The sequence below is a fragment of the Suncus etruscus genome, chromosome X (assembly GCF_024139225.1).
Source record: "Suncus etruscus isolate mSunEtr1 chromosome X, mSunEtr1.pri.cur, whole genome shotgun sequence".
NCBI classification, from domain to species: Eukaryota; Metazoa; Chordata; class Mammalia; order Eulipotyphla; family Soricidae; genus Suncus; species Suncus etruscus.
Window position 1 is genome coordinate 65,700,825 of NC_064868.1, and position 23,584 is coordinate 65,724,408.

Genomic DNA, 23,584 nt, shown 5'->3' on the forward strand with positions numbered 1-23,584 from the left:
AACCCACCTACAATCATGTTTGTAATCAAAGTGTATAAAGATATAAAAAATAACCAGCCAGAACACTAAAAAGAACTACACAAAACATTTTTCCGTTTTTTTTGTTTTTGGGTCACACTAAGGCAGCGCTCAAGGGTTACTCCTGGCTCTGTGCTCAGAAGTCGCCCCTGGCAGGCACCAGGGACCATATGGGATGCCGAGGTTTGAACCACCATCCTTCAGCATGAAAGGCAAATGCCTTACCTCCATACTATCTCTCCAGCCCCTACACAAAACATTTTTTTATAATTTTTTATTATGAATTATGAGAACAAAAGATGCAAAGAAAGAGGATATGGTAAAGTTACAGTGGAAGGACAATCACCCATAACATAATTATCAGAAGAAGTCCCCTTGCTGATATCTTAACTTTGAATTTTCACCAAAGAAAGTTAAGATAAATAAAACAGAATCCATGTGCAATTACTTTTTCCCTCAAGTCCCCAGATTGTAGCACATTATAATATTTCTTAACAGCACACAAGGCAATCTAAAGCCATCAAACTTACGTAACTCCTTAAACATTAGAGGCATAGTATTTTTTACATTTCCATGTACATGCATATTAGCTTAAGCTAACCTCAAATTTTAAGTGGGTGTGTTTTAAGGATTAGAGTCAAAGGAGCACAGTAAAAACGGTGTTAGAGTGGCAATTGTTGTTTGCATAGGCCCACCAAAATATGAGAGGCATGGAAAGGAATAGCCTTGGCCTAAATACAAAGAGATCCTACCCCTGAAGTTTCCTGGCATAAGACCAGCTCTAGGCCTCAGGAAAGTTATCGTTCGCTCCAAGACATTATCCGTAGCGCCAACACACTTATCACACAGTCTCTGTTGTTGGTCTCATGTTTCTGTATTAAAGATTCTGGAATCTGCATGTCCTACATTGAAGTCATGATGTGGAGTGCCTTCTCGGTTCACCTCACCATGAAAGGGCAATGCAGGAAGCCCTGTCCTGTAAGCAGGTTGTTGTTGTTAAGTCTTCTCAGTGTTAAGGGAAGTCTCTTTTGAGCAGGACGATGCCTGAGCAGTGGTAGGGTCTTCCGTGGTAGAGGATTGCTTCCAGGTGATGTTATAGACAAACCTCACCATAAAGGGGCAATACAGCAAGCCCTGTCCAGTAAACAGGTCATTGTTCTTGTTGTCTTCTCAGTGTTAAGGGATGTCTCTTTTGAGTAGATCGATGTCAGAGCAGTTGTAGGGTCGTCCCTGGTACAGGAATGCCTCCGGGTGATGTTATATACAACCTTGGATGTTTTGTAAATGTCTTCTGTAGATCAAGGGGTAAATGAGAATGCCCATTCATCTGAGGCCTGTGCCAGGTCTTTATGTCAATGTTCAGGGTGTAAGGTCTCATTGCACTACAAGATTTTACACAAAACATTTTTAAAGGAATCTTAAAGTATCCATTATTATAGGAGGAGTTTGGAAAACAATGTTGGAAGAAAAGAGGCAATGGAGGAAATAAAATGGTGTTGAAATGATCTACACAGCTTACAGGACAGGGCTCCCTGCATTGCCCTTTGATTGTGAGGTGAAAGGAGAGGATGCTCCACGTCCTGACTTCAATGTAAGATATGCAGATTCCAGGATCTTTAATACAGAAACATGATACCAACAACAGAGACTGTGTGAAAAATAAAAGTGTGTTGGCACTACAGACAATGTATTGGATTGGATGATCTAGCTTGCTTGGAGCCTAGACTTGGTCTTGTGCCAGGAAACTTCAGGGGTCTGGTCTCTTTGTACTTAGGCCAAGGTTATTTCTTTCCATGTCCCTCATATTTTGGTGGGCCTATGCAAACAACAATTGCCACTCTAACACCATTCTTACTGTGCTCCTTTGACTCTAATCCTTAAAAAGAACTCACTTAAAATTTGAGGTTAACTTAAGCTAATATGCATGTATATGGAAATGTAAGAAAATACTATGCCTGTAATGTTTAAGGAGTTACGTAAGTTTTATGGCTTTAGATTGCCTTGTGTACTGTTAAGAAATATTATAATGTGTTACAATCTGGGGACTTGAGGGACAAAGTAATTGTACATGGATTCTGTCTTATTTATCTTAATGTTCTTCGGCTGAAATTTCAAAGTTAATATATCAGCAAGGGGACTTCTGAGAATTATGTTATGGGTGATTGTCCTTCCACTGTAACTTTACCTTGTCCTCTTACTTTGCACCCTTGTTCTCATAATTAAAAAAAAAATTTAAAAAAAAAAAAGAAATGATCTACACAGGAAAATATCATTAACAGACTTTAAATTATGAAACTTCAATAATAATGGAGGGAAATATCAATATTTTGATTTAAATATTAAAAAGATTACATTAAAACAAATCAATAACTGTAAGAAAAATGAAATCTCAAACTACAAGACAAAAGAATAGTTACCAGAAGGAAATGTGGGGAACTAAGTAAACCAAAAAAAAAAGGTTATGGTTGTGCAAGAGTGAAAGCAAAAATCTGGAGCACATGCTTTGTACATGAAAAGTCAAGTTTCAATAACCATTCCTCCTGAAGTTTGCATTCAGAACTCATTCCTGATTGGCTAGGGGACCAAATGAGATGTCAGGGATCAAATCCAGGTTGGCCGTATGCAAGGCAAATGCCCTAACTGCTTGTGCTTGTGCTATTGCTCCAGCCCTATTATGTACATAGTTTTGAGTGAAATAGTATCGCTAGCCTGGGACACGTTCTTTGCTGTTTATCACCTGGAGGAACATCCTTGGTCCTGAACACACTGGGAAAAGGAATGCTGACCATTGTGGGCAGACTGGGTCGGCACAACCTGGGACTGCATATGGTCCTCAGAGAAGATCTAATTCCTCAGTGAACAATAAGAATACACCCTAAGTATGCTGGATGTGGTGTAAAACACAAATAATTTGTCCCGGATAGATAGCACAGCGGCGTTTGCCTTGCAAGCAGCCGATCCAGGATCAAATGTGGTTGGTTCGAATCCCAATGTCCCATATGGTCCCCCGTGCCTGCCAGGAGCTATTTCTGAGCAGACAGCCAGGAGTAACCCCTGAGCACCGCCGGATGTGGCCCAAAACCCCCCCAAAAAAGAAATAAAAAGTTCCTTAAAAGAGAACAGAGTGAATATAATAAAACATTCTAGAAAAGTTGAATTTAACCTGATTCTGCTGATTTACAAGAAGCTGAATTGGACTAATTTTACTGCACAAAAATTTTTTTTCAAATGAAGTCATTTAAGATTAAATGCTATATAGTAAAAATAGAATAGTTCAGGACCAAAATGACAGTACAGCAGATAGAATGCTGGCTTTGCATGAGCCTAACCCAGGTTGGATACTCAGTGTCTCATATAGTCCCTTGAGCTCCATCAGTAGTGATATCAGAGTGCAGACCCATGAAGGTATCCCTGAACATAAATAACTAGGTGTAGCACAAAATCCAAAAGGGAATATTTCAGACAAATTATATAGCCCCACAAAGTATAATTAATTGGTGTAGCTTAGAAATTTCAGTCCAGGTTAATAACACATCAACATAAAATAATCCTGTATATTCATTAAACCTATTTTTCTACAAATATAGAATCTAAATAAGCTGGCAGAATTCAATTAATGAGTTGAATGCAGAGAATTAATAATATATTTATTATGGTCTACTGTACCAGTCTTATTCATAAATACCATTACCTTATTTTCACTGGATGAATCTTCTTGGACCTTAATGCGTCGCCTTTTCTTTTTCTGTTTATAACTACGCTGATTTTCTTCTAACTCAGCCTTCTTGGCAGACCTAAAGAATATTTAGAGGGAGAGGGGGGAAAAAAAAGAATATTTACAATGTAAAATGAAGAGCCAGAGAAATAATACAGGATTTAAAGTGCTAGCCTTTCAGCAATCAGTATCGAGTGAAATACCCAGCACCACTTTTGCTGGCCCAAGCAAAACCAGGTTGAGCACAGCTGGTATGGTCCACATATTTCACACCTATGCCCTCACCACTTCATAATTAAATTTTCTTAAATCAATCATGCACTATTTGAGAACTGTGCTTTCTTATACATTCTTTTAAACGGTCACCTAAACCCAACCAAGCGGACTGCAGGATCCAGTGCTTCAGATACACACTGGCATCTAATTTTAGTCTGTTCTTATGGTGATGACATTATAAAAAAATTGGCCACGAAACAGGAAGAAAAAAGGACTGTTAACCTACAGCAGTGGGGGCAATGGGGGATTATGGGCTTGATGCCCCTCAGTAACAATAATGCAAATCAATATAACAGGAGTTGGGGGGTGCGTAAAGTGATAGCACAGCAGTAGGGCATCTGCCTTGCACGTGGTCTAATCGAGACAGACCTGGTTCAATCCCAGTTATCCCATATGGTCCCCACAGCCTGCCAGGAGCAATTTTGAGTACAGAGCCAAGAGTAACCCCTGACTGAAGTCAGGTATGGCCCCAAAACAAACAAACAAACAAAAACAGAAGCAGAATACGGAGAAAGGGGTGGGAGAGAGAACCTGTCTTATAGGCAAGTGGGAGAGGAGAACAGTGAAACTGGGAACACTGATGGTGGAAAATGTACGTTGGTGAAGGGTGTTGTACATTCTGTGACTGAAATTCAATCATAAATGACTGTGGGGAAAATATATTATGAACAACCTTTTATCCACAATGTTTAGATAAATTTAATAAAAAGATTTAAAATATCACTATTTTAGGAAATGGATAAATCTTTTCTTAAATTAAATTTTCCTAGTTTTGGGGACTAAACCTCAAATGCTCAGGAGTTCCTCCTAGCTAAGCCTTCAGGAATTACTCCTATACAACTCCAGGGACCATATGGGATAATGAGTATCAAACCCATGCAAGGTAAACAAGAGCATGACCCACTATTGCTCCAGCCTTCTTAAAAACTGTGGGTGATTCTTAAATCTAATCCAATGATAAATAGTTTAAGTTACTTAGAGGAGGGGCCAGATGCTACATCCCCTTTTGTTCCTGAGTGCCTCATGGAAGGCAACCGAGAATGTTTGTGAGTACCAGTTATTCTTCAAACGTCCTCTCCTACAGGTACTATTTTTCAAATGTCCTCTTTGCTAGTACAGGCAGCTTTGAAAAGATCCTGTAATAGTAGACAGCTTCGAAAAGACCCTTCTTCACTTTAGCTAGGATTTTTTCAAAATTGGTGCCTTCTAGGTCTCATGGTCTGTTTATACAGGGGATGATGTAACAGCCAGAGACATTGTACACCAAGTAAGGTGCATGTCCTGCACAAAGACCCCCCCCAAAAAAAACCAACCAATTTTGATACTTTCACCACTCAGACACATAGAATCCCATGGATCCTGCCAAGAGAGTATTCTAAATACACAGCCAGTAGTAAACCCCTGAACATATCTGGGTTTGGTCCAAGAACCAATAGCAAAACCAAAAAATGTTACTCAAGGGGAGGTTTAGTAAATAAGGAACACTAAAATGGATGGAGGGACTTCCTTTTCATTTAATTATTTTTGGTTTGGATCCACATATGGTGTCATGACTTGAACCTAAGTCAGCTGCAGGCAAATACCTTCCCCACTGTATTATCAATACAGCTCTCTGGATAGAGAAACTATATAAACAAACAATATATAAGATTATTCACCGCCTCTTTAAAATTTTTGATCAAATCAGGTAACAATTTTTTAGGTAACAATTTTAAGTAACAGTCACAACAATTTTTGTGAGAAGAATACTTTAAAACTTTTAAAATCAACTGATATGAATCAGGCAATAGGAAAAATTAATATATTTTAAATAGTAATGAGGAAAAGTTGCTATTTAATTGGTTGTATCCCAATTTTCCACTATATACTAAATTTTAAAATGAATGAAAGTCTTCCTCCTAGTATATATGTGCCAAACAATAAATATAGCTACTTGTTGTTTTACTAATACAAGAGGAAATGGTTATTTACCAAAATTTACTGTGAAAATTAATTATCTTCTCTATGAGATTGTTTTAAAATGTGTACGCCAAGTCCTAAATTATAAAACTTAAAACCCAAAATGTCATTTATAGCAACCTGTTCTGGGGCCGGAGCAGTGGCTCAAGCGGTAGGGCATTTGCCTTGGATGCGCTAACCTAGGACAAACCGCGGTTCGATCCCCCATATGGTCCCCGAAGCCATGAGCAATTTCTGAGCTCATAGCCAGGAGTAACCCCTGAGTGTCACCGGGTGTGGCCCCCTCCCAAATGGCAAAATATATATAGAGAAAAATTTGTTCTGAGTTAATATTCACAAATACATGAGTATATACAAATATTTACATTTGCTTGTATACTTACATTTATATTACATATGTTACAATAAAATTTTATTTTTTAATTTATTATAATAAAGTTTTCTATACGTGAAAATATTCTAATGGCATTTATAATATAGAAAATATTAAGACTTACTAAATATTGAGACTAACCATCTAACTGAAATTAGAAATATTACTTCAAGAATATTTTATGGACGTTATAGGAAGAAAAAGAAACAAAGCCCTAGATTCAAGAGTTAAAACTATAAAATCTGGAAAATATAACAAGCCATAAAACTGTAGAAACTGGGCCTGGAGAGATAGCACAGCGGCGTTTGCCTTGCAAGCAGCCGATCCAGGACCAAAGGTGGTTGGTTCGAATCCCGGTGTCCCATATGGTCCCCCGTGCCTGCCAGGAGCTATTTCTGAGCAGACAGCCAGGAGTAACCCCTGAGCATCGCCGGGTGTGGCCAAAAAACCAAAAAAAAAAAAAAAGACTGTAGAAACTAATATTAATGCAATGGATTCTAAGAAGACATTAGAAATACCAGCAACTAAGGAAATAAATTATATAACTGTACTTCAATAATACTATTTAATATTATCAAGAATATTGGGGGCCGGGTAGGTGGCGCTGGAGGTAAGGTGTCTGCCTTGCAAGCGCTAGCCAAGGAAGGACCACGGTTCGATCCCCCGGCGTCCCATATGGTCCCCCCAAGCCAGGGGCGATTTCTGAGCACATAGCCAGGAGTAACCCCTGAGCGTCAAACAGGTGTGGCCCAAAAACCAAAAAAAAAAAAAAAAAAAAAAAAGAATATTGAAAGATAAGCATACAGAATAGGAAAATATATCTATAAATTATATCTGATAAGGGTCTTCTGAGCATCCAAAATATATAAATAATTCATATGAATAATAAAATGAAAAGGCACAGCAATTAAAAATTATTCTGGAGGAAATCAAAATAGTTTAAAATGGTTAATATTATTTAAAATATACAACAAAGAAAATAATTTTAATGACAATATAGATCAGAAGTTATGTATATTTGAGAACAGAAATACCTTAACCACTAAAATACTAGTAATAGGCTGGAGCGATAGCACAATGGGTAGGGTGCATGCCTTGCATGCATGTTCAACCCCAACATCCCATATGGTTCCCAGAGCCTGTCAGGAGTGATTCCTGAGTGCACAGTCAGGAGTAACTCCTGAACATCTCTGAGTGTGGCCCCAAAACTAAAAACATTTTTGAAAATAAAATACTAGTAGCATTACTAAGGCTAAATATTAGCATCCATGAGCACTTACTATTTATATGCCAAGTAAGCATTATTAAACACTTTACATGCTCTACCTCAGTTAGTAACCACAATAATCACTTAGTAATTATTACCGCAATTTACCATTTTATGCATAAGGACACTGAATCACAAAGTATTTATACAAACAGAAAGATGGGAATTACACTGAGAGTTTGTATACAAAGTCTCCTATCCTCTACACTGTAAGTTACCCTGCACAAACCAAAAGATAGACCTGAGTATAAATGAAAGTTCATCTAGTTGAGAATACACAACTCTCTATATATGTTTATATACTTTAAAAATTAGTAGTAGTTTCAAATCAAAGTACATAACTTCACAATTTTAGTTCTACAAATAGAATTAAAGATTTAATTCCTTACATATAAAAATATTCTTTACCTTGTTCTAGGCCGCTGTTCATCTTCAGACTCACTAACTTCTTCACTAACTCCAGATTCCTGAAAATCAGAATCTTCAGAATCTTCACTGCTCACTTAAATTTAAAAAAAAAATTGCTATTAAATACTTAATAAGAAATGCAATTTGCTAATTTATCAATCACTTCATGTTAAAATGTAAGTCTTGTGAGATTATCTATAATATATATACTAATGAATAATTCATCATAAATGTTAGACCAATTTTATGACTTAAATGGCATTCATAAATATAATTTAAATTTCTTAAAATTATAGTTATAAAACAATGGTTATATAAACAATGGTTATGGGGCCAGAGAGATAGCATAGCAGGTAGGGTGTTTGGCTTGCAAATGGCCAGCCTGGGTTCAATACACAGTATCCCATATCATCCCATGAACAATGCCAAGATCAATTACTAAACTCAGAACCAGGAGTAACATCTGAATATCTCTGAGTATGGCCCCAAAACAAACAAACAAAAAACAAAATGTAAGTATGAATTGTGCCTGAACTAGCAAAATAAAAATTTACTTGTCAGCTAGCAAAATAAAAATTTACTTGTCAGCAAAATATATTAGTGATTACCAAAGATATATGTACTTTGATATATGCAATATCTATCATACTTCAAATATGCAGAAATAAATTGACTATGAATATATCATTAATTCCATTTTTTCCCAGTTTTGGGGCCACACCTGGTGATGCTCAGGGGTTACTCCTGGCTATGCGCCGAGAAATCGCCCCTGGCTTGGGGGACCATATGGGACACTTGGGGATTGAACCGCTGGCCGTCTTAGGTTAGCGAGTGCAAGGCAGACGCCCAACCACTTACACCACCACTCCAGCCCCAAATATATCATTAATTCTTCTTACTCGAGAAAAGCAAAATATGTTGGCCTTGATGAACCCAACAATTACAGATAGACTCCACCATTTGTAATAACTAAATACTATATACAGTAACCATAAATCACTTAGGAGGATGGAAGAGATATCTCAAAACACTGAAGAACATGATTTGCATATCAGAGGCCCAAGTACAGTCCCCTGCACCACCTGCTAAGCACTCCTGAGAGCAACTCCCAAGCCTGCTATATCCTCTGAACATGGCTAGGTGAAAACAAAAACAAACATAAAACATATGAATTCTAAAACGGAAACAATAAGAGGTAGACTGTAGGCTTACATTATAAAACTCATTATAGCATCCTATTTAAAACTGAGGAATTGAGGAAAGACAATGAGTATCATGGATATACTTTTCCTATTTTTTTGTTTGTTTTGTTGGTAGACCACATTTTGCAGTGTTTGGATCTCAAAGGGGCCATACTAGGTGGTGCTAGCTACAAAGGGTATATAGTGTCAAGGACTGAATTCAGAGCATTATATAGGCAAGAAACATAAATCCAAGGCCATGTGAGTCACATCTACAGCCTCTTTTCTTTGTTGGTTCTGACAGAAAAGAAAACTTAATTCTAATAAAATTATACAGGGCACATTGGGTGCTGAAATCTAAACTCAGGGGAGAACTCCATTTCTAGACACAGCAAAGTGTTCAAGAAGAGTATATCAAAGGAATTATCTTTTTTATTTTTCTATACTAAAATTTCTAACTGTGACACAAACATTTAAAAACTCCAGAAGGGGGGCCGGGCGGTGGCGCTCGAGGTAAGGTGCCTGCCTTACCTGCGCTAGCCTAGGAGACGGACCGCGGTTCGATCCCCCGGCGTCCCATATGGTCCCCCAAGCCAGGAGCGACTTCTGAGCGCATAGCCAGGAGTAACCCCTGAGCGTCACCGGGTGTGGCCCAAAAACCAAAAAAAAAAAAAAAAAAAAAAAAAAAAAACCTCCAGAAGGGCAACAGAGATAGTACAGGGTTTATGGCATTTTTGCTTTGCACATGGCCAACACAAATTCAATCCCTTGAGCATGTACAGTGCTCTAAGCACCTCCAGGAATGATCCCTGAGTATAGATCTAGGACTAAGTTTTGAGTGCTGCTAGGTGTAGACCAAATCCACCTTTCAAAAAATAAATATACTAAACAAAAAAAATAAAATGCAAATAGTGCCAGAAGGCACTGCTCAAAACTAATGTAAGAAATACTCAAATTAACAGAGCTACAAATATCAAAAGCTAAAACAATTTTAGACCACACCTAGCAGTGCTGGCAGTGCTGGGGGAAGATGTGGGATGACAGAAACTGAACCTGTCAGCTACTCAGCCACAGATAAGGAAAATGCCCAAACCATAGTGCCCTTCTCCAACCCTACAGCTAAAACAATTTGAAACATAAAATGAACATCTCGGAACAGGAGCAGTAGCACAGCGGTAGGGCATTCCATATGGTCCCTCAAGCCAGGAGCAATTTCTGACCGCAGAGCCAGGAGTAAGCCGAGTATCACTGGGTGTGGTCCAAAAACAAAAGATTGTTATATCTTCCAATCTCAATGAATGAAAATAAAACACAAAAGGCTCAAATAGCATCAACCAACTCAGGAAAAACTTAGACAATAACTTTTAAGAATATCATTGAGAGATATAACAATCATCATAAGTTGACTATTATTGATCTATTTTCTTCTGTGGGTAGGTGTAGTTCTGGGGCCACACATGGTGGCACTCAGGGGTTACTCCTGGCTCTTTACTCAGAAATCACTCCTTGCAAGCTTGGGGAACCACATGGAATGTTGGGGATTGAACCTGGGTTGGCTGTGTGCAAGGCAAATGCCCTACCAGCTGTCCAGCTCATATTGATCAATTTTCTGATAATTTTATTTGCCATTATATTGTAGCACTGAATACTAAATAAAATTATTAAAAAAAATTGGAGGCCAGAGAGATAGCATGGGGTAGGATGTTTGCCTTCCATAGAGAAGGACAGTGGTTCGAATCCCGGCATCCCATATGGTCCCCCGAGCCTGCCAGGAGTGATTTCTAAGCCTAGAGCCAGGAGTAAACCCTGAGCACTGCCAGGTGTGACCCAAAAATCAAAAACCAAAAAAAAATTCTTAGGTGCCTGCTAAGGGGCAGTCTTGGGAGCTGTGAGAGAAATTTGGGACAATGGTAGAGACAAAGTCACACCAGCAGTGGGATTAGCATTCAAAGGTCATATTCCTAAAACAACTACTTTATAAACAACTTTGTGAATCATGGTGTTATTTAAAATGTAGGCAAAAGGAGATAGCTCTAAGGGAAGGAGCATATACCTTTACAGGTGCAAAGCACCCCAACACTAATAGATGTGCCTTATTTGTCCCCAGAAATACTGACGTCCAGCTGCTTGTTGCCACAGCAAAAATGATTCTCTCAGGCCCACCAGCCATAATGAATACCACAGGAACTGAGTGACCCGAGGTTTCTAAGCATTGCTTATGAGCTCTCCCATACAGAAACACTCTGCCAACATTATTTCCTTTCTCAAACTTTCAGGGTTAGCTTCCTAATTTATTTATTTCTAGCATTAGAAAATAACTGTTGCCTTATTGCCTACATTAACTTATATCATTAGTATACTATTAGAAAAGACATACAGAACTTCATTATTGTAGTAAGTTTATAAAATCAATATTGCTCTTTATACTCAAAACGAGAAGTATCTTACCCTTCCTCCTATTTCTGACTTTTGCTTCTTTGTGTTCTTTATATTTTGTCTTTGTTTCTTCTCCAGATTCTCCATCACTCACAGTCAGCTTGTGTCTCAAAAGCCTATGTCTGTATCTTGGTTTCTTAGATTCTTCAGAGTCTGAATCTGATTCAGGATTGACTTGACTTTTTGTTTCTAAATTAAAAAATAAATATATATATAACAAAATCTTCAAACATTTCTATTTTAAACAGTTTTACAAAACAATTTTATTGAAAATTAACATGAATCTTAAGGAAATATCACAACTTCCTTATCTTGTATAGGTCTGATCTACTGAAGCACACTGGTAACAGCAATATAATACAAAAAATAAACCTTATCTAGGCACACACATGCTCCCTTAGACCATGTGTCTATATGTGTGTTTGACTGCATAGTGCCCAATCAAATGTTGCCCACATCTCCCCTATACTTTTATCTTTTCCAACTTTAACTCTTGGACGACAACAGGGGCTCTCTCTACCTTAGGAGAAACCTGTGTTCTCTCTAGAGTATGTTAGCCTCTCTTCCTCATATTCCTTCATCTACATTTCCAATTATAACCTGCTTTTACTTTAAAAATGTATCTACTGCTACTCTTCAATATTATTTTTATAATAATTATTATCATTTCATTAAAGGAATAAGGTAGTTTTCTGTAAAATCATGTTTCCAGGTACTGAAGAACTAAACATGAGGGGCCGGGAAGGTGGCGCTAGAGGTAAGGTGTCTGCCTTACAAGCGCTAGCCAAGGAACGGACCGAGGTTCGATCCCCCGGCGTCCCATATGGTCCCCCCAAGCCAGGGGCGATTTCTGAGCACATAGCCAGGAGTAACCCCTGAGCGTCAAACGGGTGTGGCCCAAAAAAACAAAAACAAAAAAAACAAAAAAAAAGAACTAAACATGAATAGTAAATAGCAGATACTCTAAAGAATCAAAGATAGTACATGTCATTCATTTCACTTAATGAATGTACAAAAGAGAATTCATGGTAAGATGCATATAAAAGTCAGAATTAGATAGTACTAGATGTCAAAGACTAGAAAATGATCAAATTACAGTATCTTATACTTCTTTCAGAAGCTCACCCTCAATGTTTTCTTCATTTTGTTTTCCAGGTCTTTTTTTTCTTACTTCACCTTCATCATCTGAAGATCCATCTTCATCAGAAGAGAGATTGGCTTTGATTTCTTCTAAAAGCATCTTCTTGGCAATCCTGGAGTAAGAACACAATAAAAAAAAACTTAGTGGCAAAACATAACTAAATTAAAACAAACAGAATTGTAAATCGACGTGCCAATAAATTTTATGTTTTTAAAAAGAAGACAGGAAAGAAAGCACAGCAGATAGGATGCTTGCCTTGTACACAGCCAACCAAGGATCAATCCCTGGCATCCTAAATGGTCTCCTGAGTCCCTTACAGGAGTGACACCTGATCACAGAGCTAGGAGCATCACTAAGTTGGCTCAAAAACTAAAATATGATTAAATAAACATTAAAAAAGGAAAGATAACCAATACCATGTTTCAGCCTAAATTACCAACTGAGACTTTTGAAAATGTTATTAACACTCAGTTTCCCCACAATTCTATATACTGAAATTTCCCAGGGACACTTCCACTAATGATTTTAATCAATCAGAACTTTGAACACTCTTATCTAATACTAACTCTACTATTAACATTCAATTGCGATGTTAGAAAGAAACTAAAGAATAAACTGCTATTTTGAAGAATACTAGGAATATTCAGTTTTGACCAACAGCAAGGAATATTCTTAGAAAATCAATATGCAAATAAAACTTTATTAAAAAATAGTGAGCGGGGACGAAGCAATAGCACAGTGAGTAGGGTGTTTGCCTTGCACACACAGCTAACCAGGATTTGATGCCAGGCATCCCATATGGTCCACTGAGCCTGCCAGAAGTAATTTCTAAGCAAAGTGCCACTGGATTTGACATAAAAAAATCAACAACTTCTGCATTGCCCTTTAATGGCGAGGTGAAACGAGAGGATGCTCCACATCCTGACTTCAATGTAGGATATGCAGATTCCAGGATCTTTAATACAGAAACATGATACCAACAACAGAGACTGTGTGAAAAGTGTGTTGGCACTACGACAATGTCTTGGATTGGACTATAACTTGCCTAGAGCCTAGAGTTGGTCTTATGCCAGGAAACTTCAGGGGTAGGATCTCTTTGTATTTAGGCCAAGGTTATTCCTTTCCATGCCCCTCATATTTTGGTGGACCTATGTAAATAACAATTGCCACTCTAACACCGTTTTCACTGTGCTCCTTTGACTCTAATCCTTAAAAAAAAACCACTTAAAATTTGAGGTTAACTTAAGCTAAAATGCATGTACATGGAAATGTAAAAAATACTATGCCTCGAGATGAAGTCATGAAATTTTCCTATACATGGATGTACACGGAATCTATTATCCTGAGTGAAATAAGCCAGAGAGAGAGAGAGAGAGGAAAAAAAAACGCAGAATGGTCTCACTCATCTATGGGTTTTAAGAAAAATGAAAGACATTCTTGCAATAATAATTTTCAGACACAAAAGAGAAAAGAGCCGGAAGTTCCAGCTCACCTCAGGAAGCTCACCACAAAGAGTGATGAGTTTAGTTAGAGAAATAACTACATTTTGAACTGTCCTAATAATGAGAATGTATGAGGGAAATTGAGAGCCTGTTTAGAGTACAGGCGGGGGTCGGGTGGGGAGGAGGGAGACTTGGGACATTGGTGATGGGAATGTTGCACTGGTGATGGGTGGTGGTCTTTACATGACTGAAACCCAAACACAAGCATGTATGTAATCAAGGTGTTTAAATAAAAATAAATAAATAAATAAAATGATAAAAAAAATACTATGCCTCTAATGTTTAAGGAGTTACGTAAGTTCTATGGCTTTAGATTGCCTGTGTGCTGTTAAGAAATATTATTATGTGTTACAATCTGGGGACTTGAGGGACAAAGTTATTGTACATGGATTCTGTTTTATTTATCTTAATGTTCTCTGGCTGAAAGTTCAAAGTTCAGATATCAGCAAGGGGACTTCTTCTGAGAATTATGTTATGGGTGATTGTCCTTCCACTGTAACTTTACCTTGTCCTCTTTCTTTGCATCTTTGTTCTCATAATTCAAAATTAAAAAATTAAACAAAACAACAACAACAAAAACAAAAAAACACAACTAAGATAATTTAAATCCTGCAGAGTTCACGGCAACTTGAACAGAATGGGAAGGAAAAGACAAAGACAAAGACAGATGATACCAATAAAAAAGAAAAAAGTAAAAAAAAAAAGTAAAAAGTAAAAAAATACACAACTATAAAAAAACCCAGGGAAATGAATAGCCTGGGGTTAGTCATAAAAGTGTTACTGTAAGGTAACTAGGGTTAGCCATAATGGTGTTACTGTAAGGGTGACTAGGTCAGTTATCAGAAGCCAGCCCCTTGTTACTGCTACCAGAGGACAGTGGGCCCAGGGTTGAAGTTCTGAGGGTAAGTAGACTCTGCAACCACCATCCCTTCCTGACTGCTCCCATTGAACGGTCCCTGCTGGACTATTACTGGACAGTCTGGTCCTGCTACGTTTTACTGACACTCTCCTATTGCTCCGGGCCAAACACTAACAGAAAATGATGAACAAGGGCCCAGAGAGATACCACAGCGGCGTTTGCCTTGCAAGCAGCCGATCCAGGACCAAAGGTGGTTGGTTCGAATCCCGGTGTCCCATATGGTCCCCCGTGCCTGCCAGGAGCTATTTCTGAGCAGATAGCCAGGAGTAACCTCTGAGCACCACCGGGTGTGGCCCAAAAAACGAAAAGAAAAAAAAAAGAAAATGATGAACAAAATAAGCGAAAAGTAGGCAGACAGAAAAATAATTAATTAAAAGGTTAGAGAAAAAGTTAATGAACTAATAAACACGTCCCAAAAATCCAAAGATTAATTAGAGAATGAGTTGGCTCTTTGGAAAAATAAATAATATCAATAAACCATTAGCAAGACTCACAAAAAAAGGGGGGAGATAATCAAAAAATCAGAAATAAAAATGGGGATGTCCCTACAGATACCACAGAAATTCAAGTGAGTGATTATTTTAAGAATCCTTTCTGGGGGCGGAGCAGTGGCGCAGGCAGTGGGGCATTTGCCTTGCATGCACTAACCTAGGATGGATCAAGGTTAGATCCCCCGGCCTCCCAGATGGTCTCCCAAGCCAGGAGCTATTTCTGAGCCCATTGTAACCCCTGAGCATCACCAGGTGTGGCCCAAAAAAAATTCTTTTGCACAACACATGAGAAAATGGAAGAAATGGATGAATTCTTAAGACACCTTTAACCTCCAAAGGTTGAACCAAGATGATCTGGAACACATTAGCTGACTAATCACTATTAAGGAAATTGAAATGGTAGTCAAAAGGTAATATTCTAGGCCCAAGTAACCTGACTAGTGAATCCTTTTAAACTTTCAAAGAGGAACTAATGGCAATCCTTTTCAAGCTCTTCCAGGAACCTGAAGAAACAGAAACACACCCAAATCGTTTATATGAAGATAACATTATCCTGATAATGAAAGCAAACCAAGAGCACAAAAAGTGAATTACAGCCTATATCCTTGATGAATAGCGATGTAAAGATCCTCAAAAAAATACTAGTAAACTCATGAAGATGGTTATACACCATGACCAAATAAGATTTATCCCAGAGATATAAGAATGGTTTAACATATGCAAGTTAATCAATTTAATAGGCCATATTAAGAACAAATAATATGTTCACATCAACAGATGGACAGAAAGCACATGACAATACCAGTACCTGTTCATGATAAAAATTATCAACAAAATGGGAATTTAGGTCTTTGCCAGCATGGAGAGGTAGCAGAAGCAGAAGTGGCTGAGAGACAAATACAATGCAGGACTGAATAGATATGCAGCATAATTGGTTATGATATAGGCCACACATGTGGGCCAGGGCCAATAAAGACGTTATCTATCATGAAGCCTATCTGAGTGAGTCTGATTCCTGCACCTGAAGATGATGACCAGCCAGTTAATGGGGAATGGAGCCACATGCCCGGGGCCTAAGGACAAAGGCCTCCATCCACCATCCAAGCCCATCCTAAGGGCTCTTTTACTACATGTGGTGGATTTGAATCCTGTACCCAATAAAACAGTGATGATGGTGAGATTTCTGTTCTTCTATTTGATTTTGGCTCTTTTCAGATGGAGTCAGCCCAAAGCGTTCGGCCACGTGGAACCATTTTCTTTTCTTTTTTTTTTTTTTGGTTTTTGGTTTTTGGGCCACACCCTGTGACGCTCAGGAGTTACTCCTGGCTATGCGCTCAGAAGTTGCTCCTGGCTTCTTGGGGGACCATATGGGACGCCGGGGGATCGACAAAAACAAAAAAACCTTACCTCCAGCGCCGCCGCCCCGGCCCGCGTGGAACCATTTTCAAATATGGCTGACACCCCTTCTAGGGGCGGGAGGGCAACTAAAACTGGGGAGGTGAAAACTTGGATCACCCCCATCCGTGGCTCAGAACTGAAACTTTGTTGCCGAAAATCCTTTTTCCAAAGATTTCAGCCTCCTGAGAGACTGATAAAAGTTTTTGGTTGGAAAAGTACCAGGAAAAAAAAAGCTTCACTAAACGGACTGACTCATGAGTATAACCTTCAGCCTGAATTTGGATTTTGACTTTGCAAATTTCTAACTAGACTTTTAACTTCGATCACTTTGAATTATGAATATCCAAATGTACCATCAAAAGAAGCTGCAGCTGATATGCTGCAGCAGCTGAGGCAGAGGTACCTGCTTCCACAGAACCACCTGAAGGGGAGAAAAGGCAGCTACGATCAGCCAGCAGCGCCCATACTGTGGCAGAGAAGTGGAGGAACAGCTCTTGATCAGGACAAAAGCGGCAAGCCTGGGATCCGCCCTCTAGATCAGAAAGGTGAAATGGCGCAAGAGAATCAGCCTGCAGGGGGCTAAGATCCATGGCACTGAAACCACGTGGTGAGAGCAGTGTGGGACAAACCAGGGTCTGGACTTATGGTTTTAGGTGAAGAATTAAGTGGATAGCCACATATCTTACTCATAGTTGGTGATGGGATGTTTTAGTTAGTTTGTGATGTAAAACATTTTTATAAAGGGGGAGTAATACAGCTTAGCCCAACTAAAAGATCTAATTTCTAACCGCCTGCATGTCTTAAGTCATTTTCTTTATGATTTAAATTGCTTTATTGTTTTCCATAGTTAATGTTTTACTGTGTATTTTAATGTATTAAGCCTGTTTTTTAAAATGTATGTTCTGCATTTTTTGTTGTAGTACTTGTGTTTAGGAAAGGTTAATGGGAACAGAAAGTCCTCCCCCCCCCCCCCAAATAGTTTAAAAGTATAGGAACATGAAAGTTTCGGAAGAGTGCTTGGTAAAAAAAGCATTAAGAGAATTTTAAGTTACAGGTGTATGGTATATTTTGCAGAAAGGTTATGTTTTTGAAAAGGGCTGGTATGTTAATTTTCACTTTATTATATTGTTGCTTTGAAAATATTACCTGCCTTTGGCTAAAGGCGGAGTCAGGAATTCAAAAGCTTCATTTATATTTCAGAGAAGGGGGAGATGTGACTCCACCCTGGATTTGTGTAACTACCTGAAAGAACTTGTCCATTTCTGGGAGGTCCTGGGTGGATATTATGTGTATCTTTACCTGCAAAACCCTGCCCATTCCTGGGAGAAGTTTTGGGAAGGTTAGATAAGGCGTTTGACCCAGGGGATTAGGGTCTTTGCCACGATAGAGAGGTAAGAGGAGGAGACATGGCTGAAAGAAGTTAAGACACAGGGCAAGCTAAGGATAGCATGCTTAAATAGGTTTATGATATAGGCCACACATGTGATGGCCAGAGCCAATAAAGAATATCTCTCATGAAAAAAAATGGGATTTTAAGGAAATTTTCTCAATATTGTAAAAGCTATTTCCCACAAATCCATGGCAAGTATAATACTGAATTGGGAAAAAGTAAAAACCTTTCCTCTAACATCTGTTACAAGACAAGATTGTCCCTTTAGCCACTTCTAGTCAATGTAAATGGTGTAAATAATCGCCATAGCAATTACGCACTATAAAGCTATCAAGAACATCCACAAAGAAAATGAAGAAGTCAAGCTCTCAGTGTTTTCAGATTACAGAATAGTGTATCTAGAAAATCCCGAAGACTACAGAAAAATTTCTAGAATAATAAGACTTGTCTAATAAAATGCCAGGCTACACAATTAATATACCAAAATCCATCTGTTTTCTATAAACAATGAAAGAGAATAGATACCAAAAATAATCCCATTCACAATTAGACTTCAGAAAATTAAGTCAATTTCAACTGTGACAGAGCAGAGCTTCTGGAACTATGCTGAAAGACTATACCCTAGGCTCTGTCCTAGATTCTGAACAAAAATCAAGACATCTAATTACAGAAGACTGATTACAACAACAGTGAGAGAACTGAACTCCTAGAACTATAATGAAAAACTCTCTCCTAGTCTTCACCCTATGACCTACACAAATAACAAGATCACCAGCTACAGAAGTGGGATATCATCACATCTGAGTAGAAACTTTCCTGGCACCATAAAGACCTTGGGATGTGCAAATGTGTGAGCATAGAGCTGGTAGTTGTTCCCATGGCAGTATGCTTCAATGGTGGAGAAACCCTGTATCTCTTAGGCCAAGGGAATTCCTGCTGTAATTTTCTCTATTTTTACCGTGCCTATGCAAAAAAAAAAAGAAGAAGAAGAAATACCTTTTTTTTTTTTAAGAAGTTGCTGGTCTGGTTTTTTTTCCCTTTCCTTTTCTTTTTTTTTTTCCATAGCTGATGGTTTTAATTTTTGGCTTATTCTGTGTTGTTCTTTTTGTAATCTTGTTGATACTCTCTTATTGTTTTTTGTTTCTGGTTTGTCTTGTTTTACTACCTTTTTCTTCTTTTTTCCCTTCCTTCTATTAATTTTTTATTTATTTTTTCATTATTAGCTTGGCTCACATATCTCTTCAAAGTTTGATCAAGTCAAACTTTCCTAATTGAATTGAAGATGCATGATCTATACAAGTTAGGCTCAGCCACAGTAGACTTTATTTTGGGCTCCGAACTTTATATCTTAGGATCATTCTCAATGGTCCTTTTTTCTAACCTTCTCACTTTTATTTTTGGCCAAGGTAGAATTTTTATTGCTTCCTTCCTTTACCTTAGTTCTTGAACTTATTGCGAGCTTGTACCACAAGGTATCATGGTCTCCATGTCTGTCTCTGTCTCAGAGCAGGTTTGTTTTTTTAAAAATGATTTTATTTTTAACATCTAGATGCACAATACATATTAACATAATGGTCAAGAAACTAGTTTGAGGAGAAGCTAACAACAATAAATAATAAATTAATAATTAAGCACAGTTTGCTCTCAGGCAGAAAAAAAACAATAGGGGCCATACAATCTTTTTTTTGGGGGGGGTTGGGCCACTCCCAGTGTTTCTCATGGGTTACTCCTGGCTATCTGCTCAAAAATCGCTCCTGGCAGGCAAGGGGGACCATATGGGACACAGGGATTCAAACCAACCACCTTAGGTTCTGGATCAGCTGCTTGTAAGGCAAACAACTGTGCTATCTCTCTGGGGCCCAGGGCCATGCAATCTTTTACAGATAACTTGCTGGTAGGATAACCATATAAACTCGACCTCTATAGCTAGAAATAAAATAGTTCATGGCATCCAATAAACATTTTTCTCAAAAGATGCATGTGAATAGTGTTCCTTAGGCCAAAATAATTTTTTAATAAAAAAACATTTCTTTCTCGTGATGGTTCAGGATTGGTATGTTAAGTTGGTCCTCCAAAAATTTCTTTTGTTCCTGTCTGCTTTTCTGGTATAATAAGATATAAGATCTTATATATAAGTATATAATATATATTATATTTTAATATGTTATGAATAAGTGTATAAATATCTTTTTAAATGGATATTTATAACACCTAGATGGACTCCTCCTAGTTTTTCTCCCTTTTTTGCTTGCCTTTTTCTCTTTTCTTTTTTCCTTCTTCCCCCAGATGGTACGAAGGCCATACAGTCGAATGTTCATTTGGTGGGAAAAAAACTGACCAGACAAAATCCAAAGGCAACGACAAAGTCAATCCATACCCAGTCTACAACAAACTGTACAAAGGGGGAACATTTGTACTAGCATTACAGGAGTAAAGGAGGAAGATATGGGATGCATGCTGGGAACAGGGGTGGAGGGTGGACAACACTGGTGGTGGGAATGCCCCTCACTCATTGTCACTATGTGCCTCAAATATTACTATGAGAGAATTGTAATTCACTATGACCAGAATAAAAATAAAAAAAAATGGAATCACACACATTGCTTAAAGCAGCAGTTGATTAATCAGTTAAATTTGGGGCCGGAGGGATAGCATGGACGTAAAACATTTGCCTTGCATGCAGAAGGATGGTGGTTCGAATCCCGGCATCCCATATGGTCCCCCAAGCCTTCCAGGAGCAATTTCTGAGCATAGAGCCAGAAGGACCCTGAGCATTGCCGGGTGTGACCCAAAACAAAACAAAACAAAACAAAACAAAACAATCAGTTAAATTATGATTATCTTCATTTTTATCATTTCTTCTGGCCTTTAAAGTTGTTGAAAATAAAATTTCACAGAAATAAAAAAAAATCAAACAATTTAACTAGAGGTGGAAGACCTATACAAAAAAATATAAAAAATACAGGTCAAAGAGATAGCATGGAGGTAAGGCGTTTGCCTTTCATGCAGAAGGTCACTGGTTCGAATCCCGGCATCCCATATGGTCCCCCGAGCCTGCCAGAAGCAATTTCTGAGCGTGGAGCCAGGAGTAACCCCTAAGCACTGCCGGGTGTGACCCAAAAAACAAAAAAAAATACAGCTCAAGAAATAAAAGAGGGGGCAAAGCAGTGGCACAAGCCGCTAGGGCATTTGCCTTGCACACACTAACCTAGGACAGACTGCAGTTCGATCCCCCTGTGGTTGGTTTGAATCCCGGTGTCCCATATGGCCCCCCGTGCCTGCCAGGAGCTATTTCTGAGCAGACAGCCAGGAGTAATCCCTGAGCACCGCCGGGTGTGGCCCAAAAACCAAAAAATCACACACACACACACACACACACACACACCCTACAAATAGCTGGCTCCTGGTCAGCTAAAAATGGGCTACTGTCTCTTTAAGGGTGAATATGTCAGTTACCAGACTCCTTTGGAGGGCAGTTGACCCATGGTGTATAAAGCCTGGTACACACACACACACACACACACACACACACACACACACACACACACACACACACACACACACACACACACACACACCCTACAAATAGCTGGCTCCTGGTCAGCTAAAAATGGGCTACTGTCTCTTTAAGGGTGAATATGTCAGTTACCAGACTCCTTTGGAGGGCAGTTGACCCATGGTGTATAAAGCCTGGTCTGAAGTGCTAGCTCCCAGTCTGCACACTTTGCCAAGGGGGTATATTGAGCCTAGTAGGAAGTGCTAGGGGCCGCAGTTTCCATGAAATTGTTCCTGCTGGATGGTCACTGGCGAATTGATAGAGAAACTGTTAACCAGACTCCCTGCTTCGGTTGCCTTTGGCTGTCTCTCCAGGCTTGACAGCTGGATCCTGGGACAGGTGGTGATCCTCTCAGTTGTCAAAATTATGACACTGTGGATCAAAGCCATGATCCCTTTCTGGATCAAGGCCCTAAACTCGTAGTGAATTAAATATATGCTGGTCTCTTGGATTGTTTTTGTTTTGTTTTTGGGTCACACCTGGTGGTGCTCAGGGATTACTCCTGGCTCTGCACTCAGAAATCACTGCTGGAAGGCACAGGGGACCATATGAGATGCCAAAATTCGAACCTCCATCTGTCCTGGATCAGCTGCATACAAGACAAATGCCCTACCGCTGTGCTCTCTCCAGCCCTCTCTTGGATATTTCATGAAAATATTTTACCCTTGGGGCCGGAGAGATAGCATGGAGGGTAAGGCGTTTGCCTTTCATGCAGAAGGTCATGGGTTTGAATCCCGGCGTCCCATATGGTCCCCCAAACCTGCCAGGAGCGATTTCTGAACATGAAACCAGGAGTAACCCCTGAGCACTGCTGGGTGTGACCCAAAAGCCAAAAAAAAAAAAAATTTTACCCTTTGGAGAGGCCCCATACCAGAGCCTTTCTCCCTAACCTGGGGAGTGCTGGGAGGCTTGGCAGGACCCCAGCCGTCCTTGTCTTTTTCCCCTGACTCCAGGCCTTCCCTGGGTGCCAGCTCAGATGGCCAGAAGTGGGTTCAGGTGGACTCTTAATGGTCCTCAGGTTCCCCCCTCCCTCCGTACTCCAGGGGGAGGTACATGGGGAGGAGGGTGGGCAGACATCTGGCTTCCGGTTTCCTCCTTGATTCTGGAGACCAGCTCTTGCCAGGTATAGGGTTTTTCTCTGCTGGACTTCAGTTTTTCCCTGGGCACCGGTCTAGGTGGACTCTACAGGGGTCAACAGGCTTTCCCCCTATCTCTCCCTACACTAATGGTAATGCGCTCTGGGAGGAGGGCAGGCTGTTCTAGCACTGGTTTATATTGGGACAGTAAGTGGAAATTTTTTCTCTTTCTTTTCATATCGATAGTATTGTGTGCATATATTCTATATATCCATAATATCCATCTTGTATTGGGACCTTGATACTGCCCTACAAAGTTCATTTCTAATATTTTACTGCCTCAGTCCCAACCCTTACTTCCCCCCATCCTCCCATGTAGGTGCAGTTAATGACATGAAGCTCACCACATAGAATGATAAGTGCAGTTAGAGAAATAACTACACTGAAAACTATCATAACAATGTGAAGGAATGAGGGA

At 39.2% G+C, this 23,584-nt stretch overlaps 1 protein-coding gene across 1 annotated transcript in view; it reads right to left on the reverse strand.

Annotated features, from left to right (window-relative positions):
* ATRX (ATRX chromatin remodeler) overlaps positions 1–23,584 on the reverse strand; it is a 175,668-nt gene that overhangs the window by 57,838 nt on the left and 94,246 nt on the right. The window contains exons 11-14 of the mRNA XM_049767135.1: positions 12,759–12,886; positions 11,646–11,822; positions 8,017–8,110; positions 3,710–3,812 (exon numbers count right to left, since the gene is read on the reverse strand). Of these exons, the coding sequence (XP_049623092.1) occupies positions 3,710–3,812; positions 8,017–8,110; positions 11,646–11,822; positions 12,759–12,886 (502 nt within the window). The remainder of the gene's footprint in view (positions 1–3,709; positions 3,813–8,016; positions 8,111–11,645; positions 11,823–12,758; positions 12,887–23,584) is intronic.